General features: G+C 44.9%; 1 protein-coding gene across 7 annotated transcripts in view; it reads left to right on the top strand.

Moving 5' to 3' along the window:
• Positions 1-27492, top strand: part of RALGPS2 (Ral GEF with PH domain and SH3 binding motif 2) — a 214042-nt gene that overhangs the window by 19547 nt on the left and 167003 nt on the right. For 6 of the 7 annotated variants that reach the window (XM_075936864.2, XM_075936867.2, XM_075936866.2 and 3 more), the window contains exons 2-6: positions 5051-5210; positions 5300-5359; positions 6923-7062; positions 9196-9303; positions 26232-26282. In XM_075936864.2, coding sequence (XP_075792979.1) covers positions 7006-7062; positions 9196-9303; positions 26232-26282 — 216 coding nt within the window. In that variant the 5' untranslated portion in view covers positions 5051-5210; positions 5300-5359; positions 6923-7005. Of the gene's footprint in view, positions 1-5050; positions 5211-5299; positions 5433-6922; positions 7063-9195; positions 9304-26231; positions 26283-27492 lie in introns of all 7 variants that reach the window. The other variant, XM_075936862.2, reaches the window with a different exon arrangement.

The raw sequence follows: 27492 nt of genomic DNA, 5'->3' as shown, positions 1-27492 counted from the left end.
AAACAAATGCAGACTTTGATACCTAAATTATATAATTTTGGGATTATTTGCCTTCTGGCTTTTGATCCTTCAGAGTTTGTTTTCAAGTCTTTCTCTATAACTGTAAGGGCTAGTAAAAGCTGAGATTCTCATGTAAGTAATCTCAAGTAAATAAGAGCTTATATTTTAAGTAAAAAAAATCTTGAAATTCCTGATAAAATTATAGTTGGCAACCCTATACATACTGTAGTCATATAGTTGTAGTTTGTTCCCAGGGAGAATAAACATAACTTTTAGAACTAACTTTCTGATGTGGATATTTGCAATTTTAAAATTGCTTTCTGTGAATGGTTTGCAGTAGCTCCTTGAAATCTGCTGTTAGGGCAAACATTCTTGTGAGTGAACTAAAGTCACTTAATAGAATATTTATGGCAACAGTAGAGAATTTTCTATATTAGTTCTCACCTCTCTATTTATTTTATTTAAAACATTTTTGCTGTTAACAAGCATGTTAGTTTTGGAGACATAAATCCACAGTTTGAGAACTGCAAAACTAAGCATCTCTGGTGGTAGTTTCTAGACTGAGTACTGAGTCCCATTGGGTAGACAGGAAGATTAACCTGAATAATTTATACAGAAGCCTCTGGAACCCCATATGATTGTGTCCCTAATCCATGAACTCTTGGAACTCGTTAACAAAACTGTTCTTAAACATTACTAGGGATGTAAGTGACTAGTGACTCGACTAGTCACTACCCTCCCCCCCCCTCCGCTGCCTCTGATAGAGAGGCACCAAGGGTAGGAGCAGGATATGGTGCTGGGGGGAGCGGTCTTAAAAGCCGGTTCCCCCAGCACTGTGTCTGTGGGGAGAAGGAGCAGGAGCATAGCAGGGAACTGGTGACCCTTTTGCCTTTGAAATGTAACCCGTTTCAAAAGCAGAAGTGCTGTGGGGAGCCTGGGATGAGCTGGAGACTCAAATTGTCACCCACTGGCCCTACACTCCCTGCTTTTGAAATGTACAAGCACCCCTGGAAGTCTCTTGTACATTTCAAAAGCAGAGAGCCCAGGGCCAGCAGAGGACTGCTTGAATCCCCCCACAGGCTGTGTCCCTGCAGGGTTTCTACATTTGAAATGTAGGAAGAGCCGGCAGGGCTCTTGCTACATTTCAAAGTCGGAGGCTCCCTTATTGTGACTAATCAAATAGTCGATCCAAATTACGTGGACTATTCTAATTTTCACATCCTTTTACATATATTGTCTCATACTATAGAATATATTTCATGGGGAAATGAGATCTTTGAGCTATATCTTAATTAAAACTATTTTTAGATAAAATGCTTTTGGACCAAAAAATCAAAAATCTGTTTGTTTTTTTTTATCCACCCTGATGAGGACTCTGGGATCGAATTCTACCATTGTTTGGATGACTGGCTAGTCAGAGGCTGGTCCAAGGCTCAGGTACTATCCAGTTAGTTTCTCATACAGTTAACCTTCAAAGCTCTGGGTCTACTGATCAGTTTAGAGAGAAACTATCCTGTGATCAGTTCAGAAGATAGAAGTTATAAGAACTGTCCTAGACTCTGCTCAAACCAGGGCTTTCCTTATGGACGCTAGGTTCCAAACTATTTGATTTCTTGCTTTAGATCTCAGGCGCAGCCAGTCACAAGAGTTTGAAACTACACAAGAGTCTTGGGGCATATGACCACATGTACATACATAGTCCAGCTTGCCAGGCTATATTTTAGGTTTCTTTAAAGTTGACTGGCTTCTGCTTATATTCCAGGTCCTCACAATTTGAGCTATATGCTGAACAGGCCCTCTGGCATGTTCACTACTCTAGATACAGACTGCGTTGTATGGGCAGGCATTCTATTTGGTCTTAAGTCTACATAAGAATATGAGTTTTTGGCTCCTCTGCCTATGCGTGTTTTCATGCAGTGTTTATCTTGTGACCTTTAGGCTCATGCTGAAAATGAAAGCTAAATTATTTTATAGAATCATAGAATATTAGAACTGAAAGGGATCTTGAGAAGTCATCAAGTCCAGTCCCCTGACCTAATGGCAGGGCCAAGCACCATCTAGAAGCAGGAAGCCTGCTCAGCACCAGTGGGGCTCCTGGGTGATCAAGATGCCAAAGGAGCAATCAAAGACAGTGAAGTCATTGTGGATAAGCTAAATGAATTCTTTCAGTCTTCACAGCTGAGGATGTTAGGGAGAGTCCCAAACCTAAGCCCCCCCCTTTTTTAGAGGTGACAAATGTAAGGAATTGTTCCAGATTAAGGTGTCATTAGAGGAGGTTTTGGAACAAATTGATAAATTTAACAGTAACAAGTCACTGGGACCAGATGGCATTCACCCAAGAGTTCTGAAAGAACTCAAATGTGAAATTACAGAGCTATTAACTGTGGTTTGTAACCTATCCTTTAAATCAGCTTCTGTACCTAATTACTGGAAGATAGCTAATGTGACACCAATACTTAAAAAGGGCTCCTCTAGTGGTGGTTCTGGCAATTATAGATTGGTAAGTCTAATGTCAGTACTAGGCAAATTAGTTGAAATTATAGTAAAGAATAAAACTGTTAGACTCATAGATGAACATAATTTGTTGGGTGGGGGGAGGCAACATGGTTTTTGTAAAGGGAAATCATGCCTTACTTATCTTCTAGAGTTCTTTGAGGAAGGGATGTGAATGACTAGTTGACTATCCGATAAGCAAATGCTTATGGGATAATTGACACACTAGTCACTGTCGTCCGTCCGTCCCCGTCCCCCCCCCCCCGCTGCCTCTATCAGAGTCAGCAAGGGGATGAAGAGGAGGAGGTGCTTCAAAGCCAGCTCCCTTCAGCACTGGCTTGGAAGAGCCGCCTGCTAGGCTTCTTGCCTCTCTTCCCCCCCCCACTCCCCCCACTGGCCTCCGTAGGAGGCAGCAGCATGGGAACAGGGAAGGCTGCTCTGGCATCCCTCGGACAGGGGCTCCCAGGGAGTGGGGCCTGAAACACACTGGCTTCCAGCCCACTCCAGAAGACTATTGAATAGTCGTGTAACTGCTAACATCCCTATTATCTAAGTCATAGATGAAATTTGTAGTGAGGATCAGAGCCCATCAAGGTATTTCGAAGGTTTAATTTTCTTTCTCTAGTGCAGTGTTTCCCAATTTTATTTGGCCATGGAACCCTTTTCAGCTTTTCAAGGAACCCCTAGGTTTGTCAAGTTGAGGGGGGAAAAAAAAAAGAGGGGAACCCATCAATGCATGAAAATCGCATTCCTTCTCTGAGGCCCCATCGCTTTGAAGCATCCATTCTGTTCCCCTCAGCTCCATCACTGGCTATCCCCAGCCCTTGCACAGGGTGGCAGGGGGCTGGGGCCAGGGAAAGGGTGGTGCTGGGTGCTGCGGTGGGTGACAGGGCGCTGGGGCCGGGGACAGGGTGGTGCTGGGTGGTAGGGTGCATGGCAGGATGCTGGGGACAGGGTGGGGCTGGGTTCTAGGGTGCATGGCAGGATGCTGGGGACAGGGTGGGGCTGGGTTCTAGGGTGCATGGCAGGGTGCTGGGGCTGGAGACAGGGTGCTGCCGGGTTCTGGGGTGAATGGCAGGGTGGTGGGGCCAGGGACAGGGTCCTGGGGTGGGTGGCAGGGTTCTGGGGCCAGGGCCAGGTGGATGGCAGGGTGCTGAGGCTGGGGACAGGGTGCTGCTGGGTACTGGGGACAGGGTACTTGTGGAGGGACGGGGCACCTGGCAATCCTGCAGCACCTCTGGGTTCCAGGAAGCGTGCGACTGCACTTCCCCTTCCCAAACAGCTGGCGTGCGTGCTGCCTGAGCAGCAGGGGCTGTTGCACTCCAGCAACTTACTTCCACAATGCTGTCCTGCAGGGGGGGAGTGCGGGGAGTCCCAGGGCAGAGAGCGCTGCCTGCACAGTCAGAGCTATGCAGACTCTGGTCTCCTGACCTCTCCTGTCCCCTCCCTCCCCCCCCCCCCCCCTGCAGAAAGGCTGTGGAACTAAGTTACTGGGTTCCATAGCCCCAGCTGTTCAGGCAGCGCGTGCTTCCCTCCCTGCTGTGGGTCACGTGGGGTCATCCCTGTCTGGTCCCCCCCGAAGTGTGCTGGCTGGAAGCAACTGTTCCCCTCTGCCCCCGCCTCGCTATGCCTCTGCGTCATCAGGAAGGAAGGAGAAAAAAGTGTGCTGCTTCTTTAAGAAGCTGGTTAGCTGGCGTTCTCTCCCTCACCCCCCTGAAAGAGTGCTGGCTCCTCGTGGAACCCCTACTTTCGCTTTGCAGAACCCCAGGGTTCCACGGAGTACCAGTTGGGGAAACACTGCTCTAGTGTCAATTGAGAAGATAATTGTTTTCACTAATTCATTGTGTTCTGGTTTAACTGATCAATAGTTACTATGGCAGTAGAGTAAAATGTTTTTAAACATAACCCCTTCACAGAAGATCAGAAAACAGAAGGTACACAGAAATCAAATAGATTGGTGGATGATCCTGAAAAAATCAGTGGCTTTTTAGAAACCCAAACTTTTATGGACAAAGGTCATAGATAGAAAACTTTATAGTTGATTCCTGGTTCTTGTTCAGAAAAACTAGTTCCTTAAGCATTGTATTTGTTGTCTTTTACAAAAAGTTATAAAAGACAAATGATTCTTGAAGTTGTGTGAGGGGGAAAAAACATAATTTTGAATGGAAAGTCTTTATTCCACAATCGCAGGCACAGCTGCCTGCAACGTATACAACTATTTGTGTGTGTGTGTGTGTGTGTTTGGTTCATTCAACTTGCTGCTTTAAATAGTTCTATCCTTCTGGTGGATCCATGCGATGAGAGGCAGGAGCTGCTTCCTTGCATGAATCTGTTCAGATCCTGTGACAAAGCTGCATCCTCTACTGATTAACTTTTGGCATGAGTCATCTTTGAGCATTGCTACTTTTGAATAGTGGTGGTCAATGAGGTAAGAAACTTGGGTATACTGTAATTGATGTTCAAGTTTTAAGTGGCATTTTGTTTTCCTGTTTTGTTGTGAGTGGGTTTTTTTTTTTAAGCTGAGCTAATAGTTTTCTTCTCTCATGGTTTCCTCTAGGATTCAGTGAACAAACATGTCCATGTTTCATGTCCAGAGAGAAGACTTTTAGATTCTTTTAGATATTTCTGTCTGAAATCTTGCCAGATGCGGTGGTGGTCAAGGGATGTACCAATCTTGGAAGTTGGGCAATCATTGGATGCTGGAGCACAATAAGGAGGTAATTTGAGAGCTGAGATTAGGTTAGGGGCATGAGAATTGGCTGAATTACCACTTCTCTTAACTAATGCCCCCCCTTTTTCTTTTCAGAATTCAAGAATGTTGAAGAGAAGCATCAAAGCAACTACTTGATTATTGTGCCAACTAATAGTAAGAAAGCATATTCACTGGTTGTATGTGCGGGGAGCTGCTTAATTTGTCATTTTTTAAAAAAAATCCTCTGGTGGGAAAAACCAAGAATATTTAGTCTTTTTTTTGTATTTAAACTAAGGATGTTAAAATGCGGTTAATTGACTAGTCAACTAGTCGATGGAATTTCCATCGACTAGTTGATAGGCACTTCCTGATTCCTCCTTTGAAATGTACAAGAGCCCCTGCACAGAAAGAATGCGGAACTCCCCATCTGGGGAATCCCCATCTGATCCCAGGTTCCAGGGAAATGCCATAGGGAGCCTGGAATCAGCTGGGGAGTCCCCAGCTGACTCCAGGCTCCATCGCTGCCCCCTTTGAATTGCGGCATTTTAAAGGGGCAGCCTGCCGCACAGCTGATCCACAGATCAGCTGTGCAGTGGCAGCCTTGGGGTTTTAAAGCAGCAGTGTTGCTATGCGGTGCTGCCGCTTTGAAGTACCCCTCTCCTCTCCCCCCCCCCCTTCCTCACCCCCCCCGTATCAGAGGCAGCAAAGGGGGGGGATATTGATTAGTCAAAAGACTATCTGATAAGCAAATGATTATCGTATAGTTGACTAGTCTTTAACATCTCTAATTTAAAGCATATTTTTGTCATTCATTATTACTCTGGATTATAGTTATTGTGGTTGCATTTATACTGGACAGAATTGAGACTAGCCAAGCACCTCATTGACTGCTTTTTTGCAACTGGTATGTGAGAGATGGAATTGAAAGGTAACCACTATTGATAGGTTGCTGCTATCTAAAATACTAGCAGTTGTATGGCTGCTTTAAATTGCATCAATGGACTAGCTCAACATATATTGTGCCAGGATTTATGGACAGTGAAGAGATCTTGAAAGCTTCAGGATATAGGCCTGTATTTGGAATCCTCCCCACTTTTTTTTTCTTTCCCACAATGAGCTTTTTAATCAGTTTTTTTTCCCCCTTGGAATGCTCAATTACTTATATTTTAGTTATTGCAATTTCTTGGTCTTTTGAATTACCTGTTTGCCAGATGTAATGACTAATGAAGATTACTGCAAGAAATTTAAAACTAAGCTGTATACATTTAAGATTGTTTTTGAAAGAACTATCATGGAGAGGAATAATTTTATTTTGTGTCTTTTGTCTAATGGCCTTTTACTGCAATAAAACACTTTAAATGCCTATCAGATTGCTTATAGTTATATTAAACAGTCTGTTTTTTAGTTAATTGCAACCTTGACACAGTTCTGATTTAGCTTCTATATTTGAAAGTCAAAATTCATAAATAGAAATTCAGTAAATGTTATTAATCTTAAACCATTAAAAGCTGTGCTTGGAAACTGATTCTCAACACAAGGGGGCACTAATATTTCACAAAACTGAAAACAAAACAAACCTTTACATATGAATGCTACTGATACATTTTTTATTGCTTTGGTAGTCCCAAAATATTTTTTGTTACTAAGCAGTTTTTCTATATAGAAGTGAAAACTACAAAAAAAAAAAAAAAAGCATTATAATAATAATACAATTTATGACTTTTAATTTGCTTGTAGGAATGATTGTTCTCTTGCCCTGGAAATGAAGTGACTACCTTGTTGCTATAGATGTAGGGCAGAAGATCAATGGTGTGGGCAGCATGGAGCTAATGAACGGGCAGTCGACCAATGTTAATTTTGCTGCTACTGCTTCAGAGGTAAGGACTACAAGCCTAGAACACCTTACTGGTTAGTCAGATATTTAAATTCATTAAAATGTATAGGGTTACGAAAACATAAGGCAAATTGAAATGGTAACTCTTCTTCTACAAAAATATGTTGTGCAGCAGGGTCTTTTCTGTGGATCTGACGCTTAACATTTCATATTTCTTGTGGTTCGAATTTTTGACTTTTAGAATGCATACCAGTCAGGAGCATGAACCAGAGCCTGTCTGTATTTGCCATAGGCAGTAAGTGCCTTTTCTCAGTTTTTGTGGCTGTGGTAGAAGCTGTTCATTTGCTTTATAGGCTGCATGTTACACAGAAAGAAGACCCAATGATTGGTTGTATGATTGGTGTCACAACTGCTGCTAACTGAGAAAAGGCAGAGTTACTCTTAATGTGGATAAGCAATAGGACATTCAGGCTGCTGGTCAAGCTGGCTGGTCTGTAGTTTCCTGGGTTGTCCTTACTTCCCTTCTTATAGATGGGCACAATAATGCCCTTTTCCAGTCTTCTGGAATCTATCCCATCTTCTCTGACTCTTTTTCAAAGATGATAGCTAATGGCTCAGAGAGAGTATTCTAGGATGCATTTCATCAGGCCTTTGGTGACTTGAAGATATGTAACTTTTCTAAAAGACTTTAATTTGTTCTTTTCCTGTTTTAACTTTTGAATCTCTCCAGCATTCACTGTTAGGTATCCAATCACCATTGACCTGCTTTGTGAAAACTGAAACAAAGTCATCTTTATGCACCTCTGCCATTTCCATATTTTCTGTTTTTCCTTCTTCATTGAATAATGGTTCTACCCTGTCCATGGTCTTTCTCTTGCTTCTAATATATTTTTAGTTTATTTCTTATTACCCTTTGTCTCTAGCTAGTTTGAACTTGTTTTGGATCTTCACCTTTCTAATTTTGCCCTTGCATAATTGTGGTGTTTGTTTATATTCATCCTCTGTAATTTTACCTGGCTTCCACTTTTTGTAGAACTCCTTTTCGATTTTTAGATCATTCAGTATCTCCTGGTTAATCCAGGGTGGTCTCTTGCCATACTTCCCTTTCTTATATAGTGAAATAGTTCACTCTTGCACCCATAATAATGTCTCTCTGAAAAACTGACGACTATCTTCAGTTGTTTTTCCTCTTGGTCTTGCTTCACATGGAACCGTAACTACCAGCTTCCCAAATTAGCTAAAGCTTGCCTTCTTCAAATCCATTGTCTTTATTTTGCTGTTCTCCCTTCTACCATTCCTTAAAAGCATAAACTCATTTCATGATCACTTTCACCAAAGCTGCCTTCTGTTTTCAAATTCTCAATCCAGTTCCTCCCTATTTGTTAAAATCAGATCTAGAACAGCCTCCCTCCAGTGTGATCTTTGGAGCTATTTTGTTTATTTGGTTGCTTTTTTTTCTTCTGAATAATTTGAGTTGTATCAAAAATTGCTGAACATTCTAGGCTAATTCAGTGAAGCAGTCAGTTGGCTTTTAAAAAGAAAGTTGGTATCCTTTTACTCAGCACTGTAATGTGAGTGTTCACATGTTACAAAGCACATTTTAATGGAATTTAACTTTCTACATTATCTTGTACCATATAGTTGAAAATATCTTTTGACTTTAGTATTACAAGAACCTAATGATTGGTGTTTGGAGGCAAGTTACTATTTTTAGACAATTAGAAAAAATGTTTTTTATCATGAACTTTTTTTATTAAAAACTGAAGCATGTGAGGTTAATGAAGATGTACGTCTCTGGTTTTCCTGATGCATATGTTGAAAAGAGATTATATTGTTACAATAAATACATTACTGTAATAGGCGTAACTGTACTTTTCTGCTCCAACAGCTCTTTAAAATAAGTTTAAAAAATGGTGAAGACTGCATTATTTAAAATTTCAGCAGGATTACTTCACTGCATTTCCAGGTATCCGAATACCCATCTATATGTAGCTATAACTGATTTTAATGAGTAAAAAATACTGTGTGCTCTGGTTTTCATGGCAAGATGTTGAGAACATGCGAACAGCTTTCACTAGTTCTTATAGAAAAGTTTCTTGGAACAGAGAGACACTTGAAAATAAACCCTTCATGGTTTGAAAAGAAATGTATGTTTTCTTTTTTTTTCTTTTGACAGAAGAGTAGCAGCTCTGAATCCTTAAGTGATAAAGGCTCTGCTGAACTGAAGAAAAGCTTTGATGCAGTGGTATTTGATGTTCTGAAGGTCACACCAGAAGAATATGCTGTAAGCAATCAAGTTAACTTTTGTGGCAATGTTTTCACTTTTGACTGCTGCTGTTCACAACCTTATTTCTCCCCATCTTCCACCCATAGGTGTTCAAAAAGAGTCCCTCTTTGGTTCTTTCATTACATATTCTGTTTGTCTTAGAAAAGCTCCTTTGGGCTAGTTTGCCGCCTAGCCTGTTTGTATTAAATCTCAGAGTCTTCTTTGGGTGATGTGGGTGCTCCATGCAAGGTGTAGGGATGTCCTGGAGCTATGGAGTGGATTTTTTTTTTTTTTAGCGGTTGTCTGCGGGCTGCACGTGTACGAAGGGAGCCTTGCTGCTGTGCTCAGTTTGGTGCTTCGTGTGCGTGGCCCACCCCCTCTTCAGTTCCTCTTCTACCGTCCTCAGTCATGGACGGAGCTCTTCATACTCCTTGGCTTCTCCTCAGGGGGAGTGAAAAACCTTTTGGATTCTCTTCCCCTACTTCTCCTTTGCATTCTTTATATTGCATTTCATACTGTACATCTGAAAAAAAAAATGTCAGTCTCCCTCCCTCATTATACCTTTTTTTTTTAAACACAATAGCTTCAAATGACAATAATGGATATAGGGGCAACCTCCAATGTAATGCTCACTACGACCCTGACAGTGCAATGCCGGGATCATCTGGCTTTGAAAAATGTCAGTCGTGCCAGGAGCCAATGCCACAAACATGCAGACTGTATCTGCTGCCTCGGGGAAGCGCATGTACCCCAAAAATGTGAGCTCTGTTGCTCTCACAGCGAGAGCAAGAAGGGACAGGGAGCTGTGGCACTGCATGATTTTATTTGACAAGGCGATGCAGCCTGAGTGCTCTCAAGCCTCTCTACTGGCAGCACAGCTTTCAAGAAAGAGAGCCGCCTCACCATCACCTCACAAGCGATCTTAGAAGGGGCCATCCTAATCAAAGTCTCTACCCCAACTCCATTTCTCCGCTCCTCTCCTCTCCCCCCGAGTGCCTGGAGGAGACCAGATGAGCACCGAGTACTTGAACCAGCACCATGACCTCCACGTCGTGTTCAGCCTCGGTGCCAATGAGAGCATCGTCGGCACCAGAAGAGCTCTCGCTGGTGCTCCCGCACATCGGTGCTGGCACTATATTGAGAAATGCGGTACTGAGATCCGTGCCACCACCAGACAAGCAGTCCTCCCACAAGAGACTGCCTTTGAACATAAGCCCCTCAATACCTAACTCAATGCCGCCCCCCCCCCCCCCCCCCATGGAGGCTCCGACATGGGCACAGGATAAGGCCGTCACAAATGGCAGGCGAGAGCTCTCACCTCCTCTCTAGAGAGGCTTCCCCTCTCCCACTCTCTTTAAGACTCTCTCCACGTCATGACGGCTCTCCTGTACTTTCGGAGCATGCTGTCTTTGATCGGGGGACTAATACAGCGTCTTTTCCTCAGAGCACTCGTCCCCTACTACCTCTTCATCCTTGCTACTACCTTTTATAGACCACCATATCCACCATGGTAGTCAGAGTGGCTGTACCCACCATCCCACTACCCACCCTGCTGGGTGTCATGGGACACTGGGGCGCACGGAGAAGATGCTATGCCTCATCATCTACCTTGAGGAGGAGACTCCTTCCCATCTCTCATAGTGCCAACCACCGCAGACTCTGATGATGAGGAAGAAGGCTAACTCTCTGATGAACATACTAAATTATATCACACAGAATCATCCCTTGATACCACCTCTTCAAGATATGAGGAAGTGTTAATACCGGACGATACTTACCTATCAGATGACCTGAAACAATTCCAGGAGCTATTTAAGAGGGTGGTGACAACCCAGAATGTCCACCTCCATTACGTCGGAGAGAAACAGCACTGACTTCTGAAAAACCATCTGCCTCTCTTCACAGGGAAGAATCGCACTTCCTACCAACGAGGCAATAATGGATGTCTCCGGTGAAATCTGGTGAACCCATGCTTCAATTCAGCCGAAGTGCAAGAGATCTGAAGGGAAGTTCTTTGTACCAGCAAAAGATTTAGACTTCCTTTTTTTGCATCCAAAAGCAAGTTCTCTCGTCGTGGATGCTGCTAACCAACGTGCAAAGGCCTCTCAGGCCAGATCAGCATCCAAACAAAGAACACAAGAAGCTAGACCTATTTGGGGGAAAAAGGTCTATTCTTCGAGTAGTGTCCCCGTGGGTGCTCCACTCTAGGTGAAGGGTCGCCCTGAGCTGCAGATCGGAGCTTTGTACAGCAGTTTTCCCCATTGAGCTGCGCGTGCCCAGGAGGCGTCTCGAGCCCTTCCTGCCTCCTGAAGCGCACAGCTCAACCCCCTCCCTTTCAGTTCCTCTTTAACTGCCCTTGTCAGCGGACGGAGCAAACAGGAGCTTCCTGTCAGACTCTCTGACTATTCTCCCTCTAGCTAGTTTAGGCATAGTTGTTTCCCCTGTTATATTCCAAGTTAGCTTTTCCTTGTTTCTTTCTAAAAAACTAGTAATAGGAAGAATACACTTAACAAAATCCCCCCTCGGGAGCTTGAACCCGCTTTAAACCAGGACTCTGATGAACCGGCGTTCTCCCAGCTGTTCAACACAGGAAGGAAGGAAAGAAGAGATTTAAAAAAAAAAAAAAAAAAAAAAAAACACATGGAGACAGACGACAATAACAGCTAAATAAATAAATAGAACAAGCTCAAGGAGGAGAGAACGGGCCATGTCTGGCTCCTCAGGCTTTAAATATGCGATCAATGCCGGGTTCCTATGCCGGCTTCACGTGGCCATTCAAAGTGCATTTGCTGTTTGTGGGAAACTCACTCTCCCCACAGCTGCACTCATTGCAATTCACTCACGGCGAGAGCCAGAAAGGACCGAGAGCTCCGCCTGAGAGTGATTTTATTTGAAAAGGCTTTACAGCCCGCTGGGGAACAGGCGACAGCATGACAAGAGGCCCACCCACCCTCCAGGAGTGAGCCGAGAGGCATACCCTCACCATCCCACTCCTTTCCAGCCTCTTCCTCTCCAAAACATAGAGGAGAGGCACACCAAAGTGGGCAGACCCCTGCCACGAAGGCTTCGGAGCGATCCTCTCACTCCGCCCCGGCATCAGGGCGTGCTACAGCTGAGCGGCCCCGGGAGCGCTCCAGGCAGCCGGCACAGCAAGAAAAGCCGGCGTTGATTCAAACCGTGGCACCGCTTTAAACCTCGGCGGCACCGAAAGCCCCGACACAGCTTAAAGCTGTGGCGCCGATTAAAGCCACGGCACCATAGCAAAACGAGGTCCAGTCTGCTAAGCGGCCGGCACCGGCTACAGCTAAGCAGCATGATGCTGCACTGACACTGCCAGCACACCCAGACAAGCAGCCAGATGAGGCTGCTAGGGATCAGCCCCAGCAGGAAACTGACTCACACAGCAGGCATCACTATCCGTGCCTGCCTTCTACATCTTACTCCCCTGGGAGGTCTCCATCAAGGCAATTCCCTCCCAGGTCTATGTCACCTTTATCCTTTCAAGACACTCCTCTTCCTGAGGACAACCATCACAGGGACTATTCCTCGCAACATGCATCACTTAGGAAGTCTCATTCCCATCATTACAGGGCTCCACCACAACAAAGCCCATGGCACCCATACTGGCCTTACCCCCACCTTATCCACCACAATGGGGACCCTGGGAACACTGGGAGCCATACGGATACCGCTCCCCAGCTTGCTCCACTCCATCCTGGAGAAGCTTACCTCGGCCACAGCCCCTACCTCCAGCAAGTCTTTCGGAGGAAGAGGCGGAACGAATCTCAGACAGTGAATCAGACATTCATTCAATAAATGTCACACACTCTGATGCCCTCGATGCACAACCAGATGATGCCGTAGTACCATCAGACTCTGGAGCAATTGACGATCTAAAACAGTTCCAGGAACTATTCAAGAGAGTAGCGACAAGCCAGACTGTCTCCCTGCAAGAGGTTCAGAAGAAACAATACCAATTGCTAAAAAATCTCCATCCTACACTACATAGCAAGATTGCCCTGCCCATAGACGAGGCAATAATGGAGATCTCGGAAGACCTGTGGAAAACACCCGCATCCGTTCAATCAACTAATAAGAAAATCGATAGAAAGTACTTTCTCTTCACACACTCACAACCTAATTCATTAGTCGTAGACTCAGCACAACAACGTGCAAAGCTCCCACAATACAGGATGGGCAACGCAGACAAAGACCACAAAAAGTTGGACTCCTTTGGCAAGAAAGTATACTCCTCTTCCACTCTACAACTCAGAATATCAAATTACTCCGCTCTCTTAGCAAATCATGACTTTGACAATTACTCGAAACTGGGAGAATTGATGCCACATCTCCCTGAGTCCAAAAGATCCATCTTGAAAATAATAGTTCATGAGGGCTATATGATCGCCTGCACCGCTCTCCAAAATGCAATGGATGTTGCTGACACCGCAGCCCGAGTTACAGCTACAGCGGTGGTGATGTGTAGAGCTTCTTGGCTCCAGTCGTCTGGAGTTCCCCGCAAACTCCAGCCGAAAGTGGAAGACTTGGCATTTGACAAGCAAAAGCTATTTGCAGCTACTATGGACAAAATGCTCCATAACAGCAAAAATTCTAAGTCCACACTTCGCACGTTGGGCAGTACACGCCGCCCTATAAACACAGACGATACACCCCATATAACTCATACAACCGATACCAAAATGGGCAATACAATTGACCACAGAGGCCCTATGAGGACACCAGACCAAGACAACGAGGTCCCAGAAGGCGTCCCAACCAGGCCCACCCACCAACTACCCAACCATCTAAGCAACAAATTTGAAGATTTGGTCGAGGGCCTGCAACACCTCTCTTACGATCTACCACGAGTTCAACATGGCCATCTATTCACCCACTGTTTGTGGCCATTCCTTCCTCAATGGAAATCCATAACATTGGACCGCTGGGTTCTAGAGATAATTCGAGTGGGCTATACCATCCCATTTACCTCTCTCCTCCCTACCCTTCCCGCATCCCGTCCCTCTTCAGGGACCACTCTCACGAAACCCTTCTAAAACAAGAGATCGATTGACTCCTAGTCATCGGAGCTATAGAAAGGGTACCCTGAGAGTTCCACAGGAGAGGGTTTTACTCAAACTATTTCTTAACCGAGAAACAAACAGGGGGTTGGAGACCTATATTGGACCTCTGCAAACTGAACAAGTTTCTCAAGAAACAGCATTTCAAGATGGTCACTCTCTCTCCACAATCATTCCTGCGCTAGATCAAGGGGACTGGTTTGCAGCCCTCGACCTCCAAGATGCCTATTTCCATATAACCATCCACCCCTCCCACAGACGCTACCTATGCTTTGCACTTGGACCAGACCACTTCCAGTACAAGGTTCTTCCTTTCGGTCTCTCATCAGCTCCGAGGGTATTTTCGAAGGTATTGGCGGTCGTAGCTGCGTATCTCAGATGGCAGAATGTCATCATATTTCCCTATCTAGACGACTGCCTTCTAAAGGGATCCTCGTACACCGAAACCACCTCTGATACATATGACCACGGCCCTCCTCAGTTGTCTAGGCCTTCTAATCAACCAAGACAAATTAACTTTGCACCTGGTTCAAGATATAGAGTTCATTGACGCACACCTGGACTTGGTTACAGCCCGAGCATACCTGCCTCAGCAACGTTTTGCAACTATACAGGAAATGATAAGCGGGATGCTCACAATTCCTACCACCACAGTACTTACATGCCTCCGACTAATGGGACACATGGCTTCCACCACCTACGTAGTTCACTATGCTCGCCTGCACTTTCGATGCTTTCAGCTCTGGGTTGCAACTGTTTATATCCCATCACGACTCCCTCGAAACAAAACAGTTACTATCCCACCAAATGTGCTTGCATCGATGGTGGACAGTGCCAAACAATCTTCTGGCAGGGGTTCCATTCCAACAAATCAAAGCCACTATCCAAATCACCACAGATGCTTCCCTGCTTGGCTGGGGGGCACATATGGATGGTCACAAAGTTCAAGGCAGGTGGTCCCCAAACGAGACACTCTTACATATCAATCTCCTCGAATTGAGGGCAGTAAGGAATGCCTGTGCACACTTTGTCTCTGACATCACCAGTCATACAATCCGCATCCTAATGGACAACATCTGCACAATGTTCTACATAAACAGATGGGCGGAGCCCGCTCCCGCTCTTTATGCGCGGAGGCTATTTACCTGTGGAACTCATGCATCCACAACCAAGTCACCCTTATAGCATCCTATCTGTCCAGAGTGAACAACACCAAAGTGGACTCCCTCAGTTGAAACTTCACCTCAGACCACGAATGGAAGTTACATACGGAGGTCACAAACTCAATTTTCCACCAATGGGGATGGCCATCTATAGACCTCTTTGCTTCTACCCAGAACACCAAATGTCCCCAATTCTGCTCACGTGCAGGACTTGGCAAACACTCTCTGGGGGATGCCTTCCTAATTAAATGGACAGCCCCCCCCCCCCCCCACAGTATGCCTTTCCCCCCATACCGCTCATCCCAAGAGTTCTGCTTAAGATCCTGAGACACAAAGCTCTAGTCATCCTGATTGCGCCATCATGGTCTCGCCAAACTTGGTACCCATACCTTCACAGGCTAGTGGTTCAGCCTCTCTACCCACTACCATACCGGATAGACCTACTATCTCAGGACGACGGCAGGATACTGCATCCACAACTCAGTACCCTGCATCTTCAGGCATGGCTTCTCTCTGGTTCTCAGAGATAGAAGATCGCTGCTCCCAGTGAGTAAAAGACATCCTCCTCCATAGCAGGAGGCAGTCTACTTGGAAAACTTACCAACAGAAATGAACACGATTCTGTCACTGGTGTCAGCGAGCCAAAGTGGAGCCCTGTGCCTCCCCAATAAATACCATCCTAGACTACATTCTGGACCTTAAAGCATCAGGATTGTCAATCTCCTCTCTAAGAGTACACCTCTCTGCAATAGCAGCATTTCATACCTCAGTGGACGGCTTCTCCATTTTTAACCATCCTATTACGAAGAGATTCCTCAAGGGACTCCAGAATGTGTACGCACCATATAAAGCTCCATCCCCTTTGTGGGACCTAAATCTTGTTTTGGACTACCTCACCAGACTTCCTTTTGAGCCATTGGCAACAGTACCACTTCCTTTCCTTTTTATGAAAGTCTGTTTCCTCTTAGCCATTACCTCCGTTAGGAGGGTGAACAAACTCAGAGCATTAATGTCAGAATCTCCTTACACAGTTTTCACGAAGGATAGGGTCATACTTAGACCCCCACCCCACGTTTTTGCCGAAGGTCTGTACAGAATTCCATCTCAATGAACCGATCGTATTACCTTCCTTTTTCCCAAAACCGCATTCTTCACAGACAGACGCCAGCCTGCACACTCTGGCCTTCTTCCTAGAAAGAACAAAACCATTTCGTAAATCTGAAAGACTTTTTATCTCCATTGCTGAATGATCCAAAGGGACACCAATATCATCGCAACGAATCTCAAAGTGGATACCAACATGCATAATTAAGTGCCACTCTCTGGGCAATACACCGCTACAGCTCCCACCACGAGCGCATTCCACTCGAGCCACGGCTGTTTCTACAGCCTTTCTGGGCAACGTCCCCTTAAGAGACATTTACCAGGCAGCAACATGGTCTTCAGACCATACCTTTGCTAAACATTACGCTAACCTTCCACAACTCAAGAATGATTCAGCAGTTGCCACAGCAGTGCTCTCCACCACTGCCAAACACTGACTCCGGCTACCTCCAGCCATATATTGAATACTGCTTTGTAGTCCCCTAGACTGGAGCACCCACGGGGACACTACTCAAAGAAGAAAAGGGAGTTACTCACCTCGTGCAGTAACGAGTGTTCTTCAAGATGTGTGTCCCCCGTGGGTGCGCCACAACCCTCCCTCCCTCCCTCCCCTCTGCTCGGAGTCAAAATTACTCTGGCGGAGACGAGGAACTGAAAGGGAGGGGGTTGAGCCACGTGCTTCAGGAGGCGGGAAGGGCTCGAGACGCCTCTTGGGCATGCGTGGCTCAACGGGGGAAACTGCTGTACAAAGCTCTGATCTGTGGCTCAGGGCGACCCTTCACCTAGAGTGGAGCACCCCCGGGGACACACATCTCGAAGAACACTCGTTACTGCACGAGGGGAGTAACTTCCTTTTCCTCAGCTACTCTTCAATTAAGAATTGCCAACTACACAGCTTTGCTGGCAAACCACAACTTCGATAACTGTTTCCAACTGGCTGAGTTGATGGAACGCCTACCAGAATTCGAAAGACCCATACTCAAATCAATCATACACAAAGGTCACACTACTGCTCATTCAGCACTCCTTTCCTCTACAGATGTAGCCGACATGGCTGCCATGGCAAATGCCACAGCCGTGGTAATGAGAAGAGCTTCTTGGCTCTTATCAACTGGAGTACCCAAAGAACTCCAGTCCAGGGTAGAAGACCTCCTCTTTGATAAGCTCAAGCTTTTGGTGGCTACTACGGATGAAGTCCTATACAGTAGCAAGGACTCCTGCACTACCCTTTGAATGCTTTGCTGTATACCCACCCATATCGTTGATGGCACTATACCCCATACAACAAAAATAGAAACCGCTACTACAACCGTGTCCAGCAAAGGCGGTATGATTGCAGTTTACAAACCTAAGCTTCACCCCTTACACAATACAGACTTGCTTACATGGTGGACAATTCCCACCAACCTTCTAACAGGAGTGCCCTTCCACCAGCCTCAACCATCCCTGCAGATCACCACTGACACCTCCCTTATTGGCTTCAACACACAGTTCAAGGTAGATGGTTACCACATGCGTCCTCACTACACATTAGCCTCTTAAACTCGGGGCTGTGGGGAATGCATGCAATCATTTTTTCACCATCGCCAATCACTGTTCATATATTTACCGACAACATGACAACTATGTTTTATATAAAAACTTCAGAGGGGTAGCTGAGGTAGTCTGTAACAGGAAAAAGTTTAAAAAACAACAAATAGTCTAGTAGCACCTTAAAAACTAAATAATTACAAGAGGGTGATAAGAACCATTAGCTTGCACTTGGAAAGGAAGATGACCAACATCAGATTCTATTTAGACATCAAGAACCATTAGCGCCTTGGTTGGTTGGTTGATTGGAGATCCATTAATGAGCGTCCAGGAAGATAAGTGTTCTCCAACAGGTTTTTGGCCAAACTGGACAGTCTCTACGGGAAAGAATTAATGGACACAAATCAGATATCTGAAAAGGCAACACACACAAACCTGTTGGAGAACACTTATCTTCGTGGACACTCATGCAGGTGCTAGTTCTCATGAAGGTGCTAATGAATTCTGCTGACATGGCAGCTTGCTCCATTTTTTCCATCCATAGTCCTGCAAAGAGCTTCATGGCTCCTTCATTCTGGCTTCCCCAGGGAAGTCCAGGTGATGGTAGAAGACTTACCTTTTGAGGCACAAAAATTGTTTGCAGAAAACATAGATGTTTCTTTACACACGCCTGCAGAATGATGGCCGGATTTGCAGAGCTCCTTCTTTAAGATTCCTGTGCAGAGTTTTCTATGCTAGTTTAAGAGGACAAACTTGATTTTCTTTGCATCTCTGAAGGCAAACTTAGGGCATACGTGGTCTCCTGCACCGTGGTGACAGGGATGTTGGTCCTCAGGAGAAATTCCTGGCTGTTGGTCTCTGGTCTTCCTCATGAGGTCCAACAGATCATCTAGGACCTCCCCTTCAAGGGCTTTTACCTTTTGAAGGTGCTAACCTTTTCTCTGAAAAGACTGACATCCAAAAGTTTCTCCTCCCCCCCCCCCCCCCCCATACTTGTACTACTCGGAAACATTTTAGGCCGCAATCCCTGCCATGGTTTTTCCAGCATTGTAACAGGCAGAAAGGCTTCTAAGGGAGGAATACAAATTTCAAAAAGAAACCTGTTCCTCCTTTAGATCAGGGCTCTGGCCAGTTGAAGCCGCCTTCAGGCCAGATATACAGACCTCTTGAAGGTGTACTTGAGAACAGTGTATGACCATGAATACTGGATTTACCCCCACCTTACATTCATGTGCTGACAGTCCCCTTTCTACCTTTTGTGGGCCCATATTACATCAGACCATTGGGTGCTCTATGCTATAGAAAGGGGATATTTCCTCCAATTCTTGGCCCTCCCATCCCATTTTACTGGCCCTCTTCAGGGACCCTTCTCATTAGCAGTTCCTCAGACAGAAGGTACACTTACTCCTGTTACTGAAGGCAGTGGAAGAGGTTCCTCAGGAGCTAAGCAATTAGGGTTTTTATTTCTGGGATTTCCTAATACTGAAAGCCAAGGGCAGACTCAGGCCTATCCTAGACCTCAACAAGAGATTTCAAGTTAATGAAGAAACAAGTTTCCGATAGTCTCCTTGGACTTCATCATCCCTGATCCATGGGATTGGTATGCCGTCATCAAATTAAATGATGCTTATTTTCATTGTAATTACTCCATACCACCTCAGGTTTGTGTAAACCACATTAATTACTAGATCGCTGCCTTCCTGTTTGCCTCCTTAATGGTGGCTTGAGTGTTACCAAATATATGGCAGTGCTGGCTGCTTTCCTTTGCAGGTGACAGGTTTGGGTATTTCCATGCCTAGATTACTGTTTAAGGCAGGGATGGCTGGGCAAAGAGCCATGATAGCAGTGGATCCACCCGGGGCAAAGTTGTTGAGCAAAAAAAAAAAAAGGACTGCAAAGGATGGCTCCCCTGCCCCGGGTCAGCACGGCTCGTGACCCTCAGGTTGGCCACGGCTGGATTAAGGGCTATTCTAGAGATTGTGAAGGCACAAAACGGGTTTGTAACAGTGACCTTCAACAAACTGGGCCTCATCCAAAAGGTGCAGCAATCAACTCAATGAGTTCCTAATACTGGACTAGGAGTAGGCCATGGCATATGTCTTGGAAGCATAGTTCCAGCCTCTGGGCAGTATCATTTGAAGCCTCAGGCAGTTTTTTACTCCTTTTTCCAGATTATTTATGAATATATTGAATAGTACTAGTCCTGATACAGATCTTCAAGGGCCATCACTATTTACTCCTCTCCACTTTGTGAACTGACAATTTATTTCCATCCTTTGTTCCTATCTTTTAACTAGTTACCAATACATAAAAGGACTTCCCTTTTATACTATGACAGCTCACTTTACTTAGGAGCCTTTGGTGAGAGGCCTTGTCAAAAGCTCTCTAAAAGTACACTATATCACTGGATCACCTCTGTCCACATGCTTGTCGGCCCCCCTCAAAGAATTTTAGTAAATTTGTAGGTATGATTTCCGTTTACAAAAAACATATTGACTCTTCTCCAGCAAATCGTGTTCATCAATGGGTCTGACAACTCTGTTCGGGTATGTCTACACAGCAAAGTTATTTTGGAATAACTGTCGTTATGCAAGTGTCTACACAGCAATTCCATTATTTCGAAATAATGGCTGTCTTATTTTGACTTCTGTAAACCTCATTTTACGAGGAATAACGCCTATTCCGAAATAGATATTTCGAAATAAGGTGTGTGTAGATGCTTAATTTCTGCTATTTTGAAATAGCCCCTCACCAGGGACATTCTAAGTTATTCTTCCTGGGACTCTAAATTGAGAGAGCACGTCTACGTTAGGGAAGCCTGCCTTAGATTATTTTTGAGGCTTCCCTGTGGTGTAGACGTGCTATTTTGAAATAAGTTATTTTGGAATAACTATTCTGGAATAGCGGCGAGGAGTCCTGTGGCACCTTATAGATTAACTGAAGTGTTGGAGCATAAGCTTTCGTGGGCAAAGACTTACTTTGTCAGATGCATGTGACTGGAATTGCTTATTCCGAAATAACTGTGCAATGTAGACGTAGCCTTCTTTACTGTAGTTCCAACCAGTTTGCCCAGTATTAATTGTTTAGCTGTCTTCCTGTTTGATGTACTTAGCCAAAAAAAAAATTACTTTGAGTCTTGGTCTAGCTGTTCTTAATTATACTAGTATACTTCATTTGCCAGAGTTTATGCTCCTTTCTAGTCTCCTCAATATGATTTACTTACACTTTTTAAAGTATTTCTTTTTGCCTCTGACTGCTTCTTTTATTTTATTTAGCCATGTTGGCACTTTTTTGGTTCTCTGTTTTTTAATTTGGGAGGTACATTTAAGTTGAGCCTCTATTATGATGTCTTCAAAGTTTCTATGCAGCTTGTAGGTGATTTCACTTTTGGCACTGTATCTTTTAACTTTCGTTTAATTAACTTCATGTATGTGTATTTTCCCCTTTCTGAAATTAAATGCTATCATGTTGGGCTGTTGTGGAGTTTTCTCTGCCACAGAGATGTTAAATTTTAATGCTATTATGGTCTCGTTACCAAGCAATCCAGCTATATTCAGTTCTTGGACCAGATCCTGGTCTCCACTTAGGGCTAAATCTAGAATTGCTCCCTCCCTTATGGGTTCAAAGACTAGCTTCTCAAAGAAGCAGTCCATAAGATGCTAAGAAACTTCATCTCTGCATCATGTCCTGACATGACATGTACCCAGTCAATATAGGAATAGTTGAAATCCCCACAATTAAGTTTTTTTTATATACATGGGCATCAAGTTTGCATTTCATATTCCCAGACATTAAGGATTTAATTGGGTTTGATCATTGTAACAATTTCATCCTGAATTATAATTTAATAACTATAGGCAGGTTTTTTAACAGTGTGGTGAAGTTTTTTTCTTTCAGAAAAATTCACTTTTTCTTGTGTCTTCTAAAATAAAAAAGTCAGTAAAAGGTGTTTCCAGTTACCCAGACTGTTCTGAAATTAAAAACAGCTGTTCTGTTTGTATCATAAATACATAATGTAGACTATTGTAGTTGCTATGGGTCAGAGGTTGCAGAGAGAAACTCTTACATAAAGGGTGAGGAGTATGGAAAAATAATTTATTGAAATTCACCACTTTGTGTTCCATTATTCATTGCCTCTGAAATGAACTTCTGAAGCTGGCTAGGTCAGTCTGGTGTGTCCCTTAGTACAGTGGTGCCCAACCTTTTTGATGATGGGGATGAGCAAACTCATTCACAATTTTTTTTGGCGGACCAGTGGCATTTTATTTGCATATTCATTATGTAAATGAGGAATATGCAAATCACTACTGGTCCACCAAAATCCCGGCCCCCAGAGTTCCCAGTGCCAGTCCTAAACCCCTAGAGCCCCCCCACATCTCCACTACCCCCCAGTACCAGCCATTGACCCTAGAATCACCCCTCAACCCCGCGTGCCAGCCTCCTGCCCTCAGAGCCCCCCGGTGCCAGCCCCCATCCCAAATGCCACAATGCCAGTCCCCCATGAACTAGACCTCCTAGTGCCAGCCTCCTGTTTTCAGAGACCCACTGCACCCAACTGCCCCAGTGCCAGCCCCCAATATTAACCACCCCCCAGGGCTCTCCCCAGTGCCAGCCCTGCCCCCAAAGCGCCCCCCCCCACTACTAGCTCAGCTTCCAAAGCACCCCAGCACTAGCTCTGTCCCTGGAGACCTCAGTGCCTGCCCTACCCCACTTACCTAGCCCTCTGCTGCTGCCTGCGTTGCAACAACTCTATCACTGGTCAAGAAAGAGTGCTTCCCTGCTCAGTGTGGGGGCCATACGGGCTCCTCCTGCAGCACAGGAAAGTGCTCTTTTGTGGCTGCCCAGTGGCTGCTGAGAGAGGTGTGTTCTGACCTGCCTCTCAGCCAGCCAGTGCCAGGCAGGGGCGGGGTCTACTCTGGACCGCAGAAGGGCGCTTCCCTGCGCTGTGGGAGGGCTGCATAGTGCAGCGTCTCCTCCGGGCCAAAGAAGAGCGCTTTCCTGTGCTGCAAGAGGAGACCGCATGGCCCCCACGCTGAGCAGGGAAGCACTCTTCCTTGACCAGGAGGAGACTCCCGCCCCTTCCCGGTGCTGGTTGGCTGAGAGGCAGGGCAGGACAAGTCTCTCCCACAGCCGTGGTGAGTGGTGTATCCCAGCTCTGGCCCCCAGAGCCGCTGTGGCCCGGAAGCCAGAGGTCCATAGCAGCTGGGAACCACTACTTTGAAAAGCAGTGTGCTAAACTCTTTTTCTCATGACCCAGTTGAAGAAAATTGTTGATGCTGGCAGTCCAACATACTTTGACTAGAGAGTGGGCTTTCGGGGTGTAGGAGGAAGCTCTGGCTTTGGAGAGGTGTCAGGGCTGAGACAGGAAGGACTTACCTTGAGCAACTCCTAGTCAGCAGTGCAGTGGGGGTGCTATGCCAGGCTTCCTGCCTCTCCTGGCAAGCCATGCTGCATCCCAGAAGCAGCCAGCAGTAGGTTCCCAGCAAATTGGAGTGCAGATTTAATGTTTGGACAGGGGCAGTACGTGGAGCCTTGTGCGCTCTTCCCTTCCCCCATATAAGACCTGTTGCTGGCCACTTCTGAGGCATAGTGCAGTCTGGGGTGCCAGGACAGGCCACCCTGCAGCAGTGAGACCCAGTGCCTGACATCCTGCGACCCACTACTGGGTCGCAACCCATAGTTTGAAAACCACTGCTTTAGTAGTTAGTTAAAAGTGTAGTGTTAGAATTCAGCATAGCTTCTGCTGTCATGGGGAGAGAAATATTCTTGCTACTTGATTGGGAGTTAAAAATCTATTAATACAAACTGTTAAGAAGGCAGCTTGGGAATTATTATTCTATAATTTTTAAAAGGATCTGAGAAACTTTCTAGTGTCTGATAGTGATAAATGACAGACTAAAAGCAACTAGTTGCATAGTAACGTATCAGTGATTCCAGGGAAACTTGAGAGAAAAAAGTGGCACTAAGACTCCTGTGGTACGTCTATGCAGCATTATTATTTTGAAATGCCAAAATTCTGTCAAGCTGGAGGACGTCTTACTCTGACTCCTGTAACCCTCATTGTTTGAGGAGTAAAGGAAGTTGGAGAAAAAGTGCTCTGTTTCGAAATAAGTGCTGTGTAGATGCTCCCAATTTCAAAATAAGCTATTTTGAAATAAGCTACACAATGGACGTAGCTCAATTTGCGTAGTTTATTTTGAGTTAAGCCCTGCTGTGTAGATACACCCTTGGTTTGAAAAGTCTGTGAATGTTGTTGATGTCCAAAAAAAGTGTCCAAATATGCACGCGCGTGGTGGGTGTGTGTGGGGGGGGGGTGTGTGTGTGTGTGTATAAAATCCATCTGTAGTTGACTGTAAAAATCAGTGTAACTGGGGTTTAGTATCATGCTTATGCCCAGAAATCTCTCTCAGAAGTAAGACATTTTTAAGACCTAGTTCAGTTCTATAACAACATGATCAGTTGATCTCCCAGTGCTTACCCAATATCCGTAATTGGAGGACTAGCAGTTTAAAGAAAGATAAGCATGAGATGTTACCATTTGTAAAAGAGAAGCACCTAAAAGCACTTCTTTCTAAAACATCCCACTGTTGATGGCATCTGCTTTGTGGTTGTCAATAGTCTTGGAGTCCTTTTATGCTCAATTCTGTTAGATGCCCAAATAGCCATGGTAACAAAAATGCCCACAGTCTTTTGGGGGCAGGCAAAGAGATTTTTGGTAAGTACATTGGTTACAGAATTTGTCACAGATTCTCACACACGGGATAAGCTGGCACGACTGCTGCCGCTCCTATCTAGGAGTGAAGCCATGCCCCGAAAGAGCGCTGAGAGTTACAAAGCATAGTAGTCTTTCTGTCTAGCAACCCAGGTCACTTTTGGGGATGTTGTGCTTGTGCTTTTTTCTCTGAATTGGCTTTCCTTTAAATGTGGTCTAACTTCAGTGACTGTCCTACAGTTCAAATCTTTCCGTGCTATTGGCTTTTGTTTCTGGGCAGACGCTCTAGTTTTCCAGCCATGCCCTTCCATAGCAGCCATATTTTACTGGACTCATGAAACTCTCAGCAAGAAGGGGATATGCAGAGTAGTTGAACCCATGTCAGTCCCCGTATATTAAAGAGAGGAGGAGGAGAATGCAATATATTTTTATTGGACCAACTTTTGTGGTGAGGGACAAGCTTTTGAGCCACACATCTCTTTTTCATGTACACAAGAGATGGGCGTTTCAAGGGAACACAAGAAAAGGCTAGATGAAATTCATTGCTCGAAGAGAGATCCGAAATTACCATGGAATTCAGCATTGAAAAATAAACACAAAATCTACCTTGCTCATTAGTTCTTCTCACACGGAAACATAGTTCCCCTGCTCTCCTGGTGTCTCAAACAAAAGTAAACCATGTTTATTAATTCTGTGTGGTGGGAAGGAAAAGAGCTGTTCAGTTATTAATTCCTGGCATATAAACTGGTACAGTGGTGAGTGAGGGATGGCCTATAAGAATCTAGTCAGACAAGAAAAAAATATATTTTTTTTCGTCTTGTGTCTCTTTGGTCAATGGAACCACTCAGCTTTTTGATTCACATGCTACGTACATGAGAAATGACCCCATGATTGATTAATGAGAGGTAGAAATGTTTCAAAAGATACATATATAATGATTAGAGAAGGTTGTTTGAAGCAGAGGGAGAGAGACTGAGAAATTGAAAGTGCTTTCTTGGTGATTTTTTTTTTTTACAAGTCTTTCTATAGTTTATCTGATGGCTTATATGTGTTAAATCCTGATTCACACAAATGCAGGATTAGGTTAATAAAAATAACATACTTGCTTGTAGATAGGATTTTGTTTAATTGAATAAATGTACAATACTGACCACTGGTTTATATTTCACATATGCAGCGTTTCTTAATGGTAATAGCAAAGGTATTTGTTGGTAACTGATGATATCTGATATTTCTTGTATGATTAGAGTGAAACAAGAAAATGCATCAAAGCAAAACAAGCATAGCTGGCATCTTAGGTATGATTTTTAAAGGGAAAGAAAATTAATTTTGAATGTAATGTATGACTTTTTTTTTCAGGGTCAGATAACACTAATGGATGTCCCAGTATTTAAAGCTATTCAGCCAGAGGTGAGTAGTTCATGAGTTTTGTTTTCAATTTAAAACGAAATAGTCAAGATTTTGTGATATCAACCAACAAACGTAATTTCTGGAGCTGGAGAATATATATTCTCAATTATCTTGATTTTTTTTTTTTTTTTCCGTTTCTTACAAAACTTGGAAGCAGATGGCTTTAAAACATCATGAGGATATCTGGATATAATAATGGTGTGTTTAGGGAAAACTGGAATTTAAACGGTCAAGTAATGATAAAACAAAGTTTCTGTCTGAATCTTTCTTTTGCATGGTTTCTGAATGTTAAACATATGTGGTTGACTATATATGATGGAACTTTTAAAGTATTAACTTTTCTTACTAGGTAAAAACCAAAATTGTTATACAGGCAGTCCCCGGGTTACGCGGATCTGACTTATGTCAGATCCGCACTTACGAACGGGGCTTTTCTTGCCCTGGAGGATGCGGGCGGCAGGACCGCCCAGACGCGCCACGTTCCCGCCGCCCGCGTCCTCCTGGGCGAGAAAAGCTGCTCTGCGTCTCCCTGGTCTGCAGTGGGGGGGTCCCCCCAGCAGACCAGGGAGATGCGGAGCAAAGCCGCGGAGGACCCGGGCGGCGGGACCGCAGCGCATCTGGGCGGTCCCCCCGCCTGGGTCTTCCGCGGCTTTGCTCCGCGTCTCCCTGGCCTGCTGGGTGGGAGAGGCGCAGCTAATGTGCCCCCCCCCCTCCTTCCCCGAGCAGGCCAGGCTTTTCTCGGGACACCTGTGGTAGAGCAGCTGGGGCACTGGCGGTTGGTCCCGCAACGCCGCTATCGTAAGGGGGGGGGGCTATGAGGAGTCTGGGGTGGCATCCCCTCCCACCCCACTCCAGACCCTCATAGCCCCCCCTTCTGATAATCCGGCACCCCCTGGGTCCTAAAGGTGCCGGATTATCGGAAGTTTACTGTACTCCACTTAGGAAGGAACAATCAGTTTCACGCATACGGAATGGGAAGCGATTGTCTAGTAAGGAGTTCTGCAGAAAGGGATCTAGGACTCGTAGTGGATCACAAGCTAACTATGAGTCAACAGTGTGATGCTGTTGCAAAAAAAGCAAACATGATTCTGGGATGCATTAACAGATGTGTTGTGAGCAAGACCCGAGAAGTCATTCTTCAGCTCTTTTCTGCGCTGATTAGGCTTCAATTAGAGTACTGTGTCTAGTTCTGGGCACCACGTTTCAAAAA

Source organism: Pelodiscus sinensis, chromosome 9, assembly GCF_052426305.1.
Source record: "Pelodiscus sinensis isolate ZL-2025 chromosome 9, ASM5242630v1, whole genome shotgun sequence".
Lineage (NCBI taxonomy): Eukaryota > Metazoa > Chordata > Testudines > Trionychidae > Pelodiscus > Pelodiscus sinensis.
Note: the sequence above shows the minus strand (reverse complement) of the source record. Positions and strands in the feature narration are given on the sequence as shown.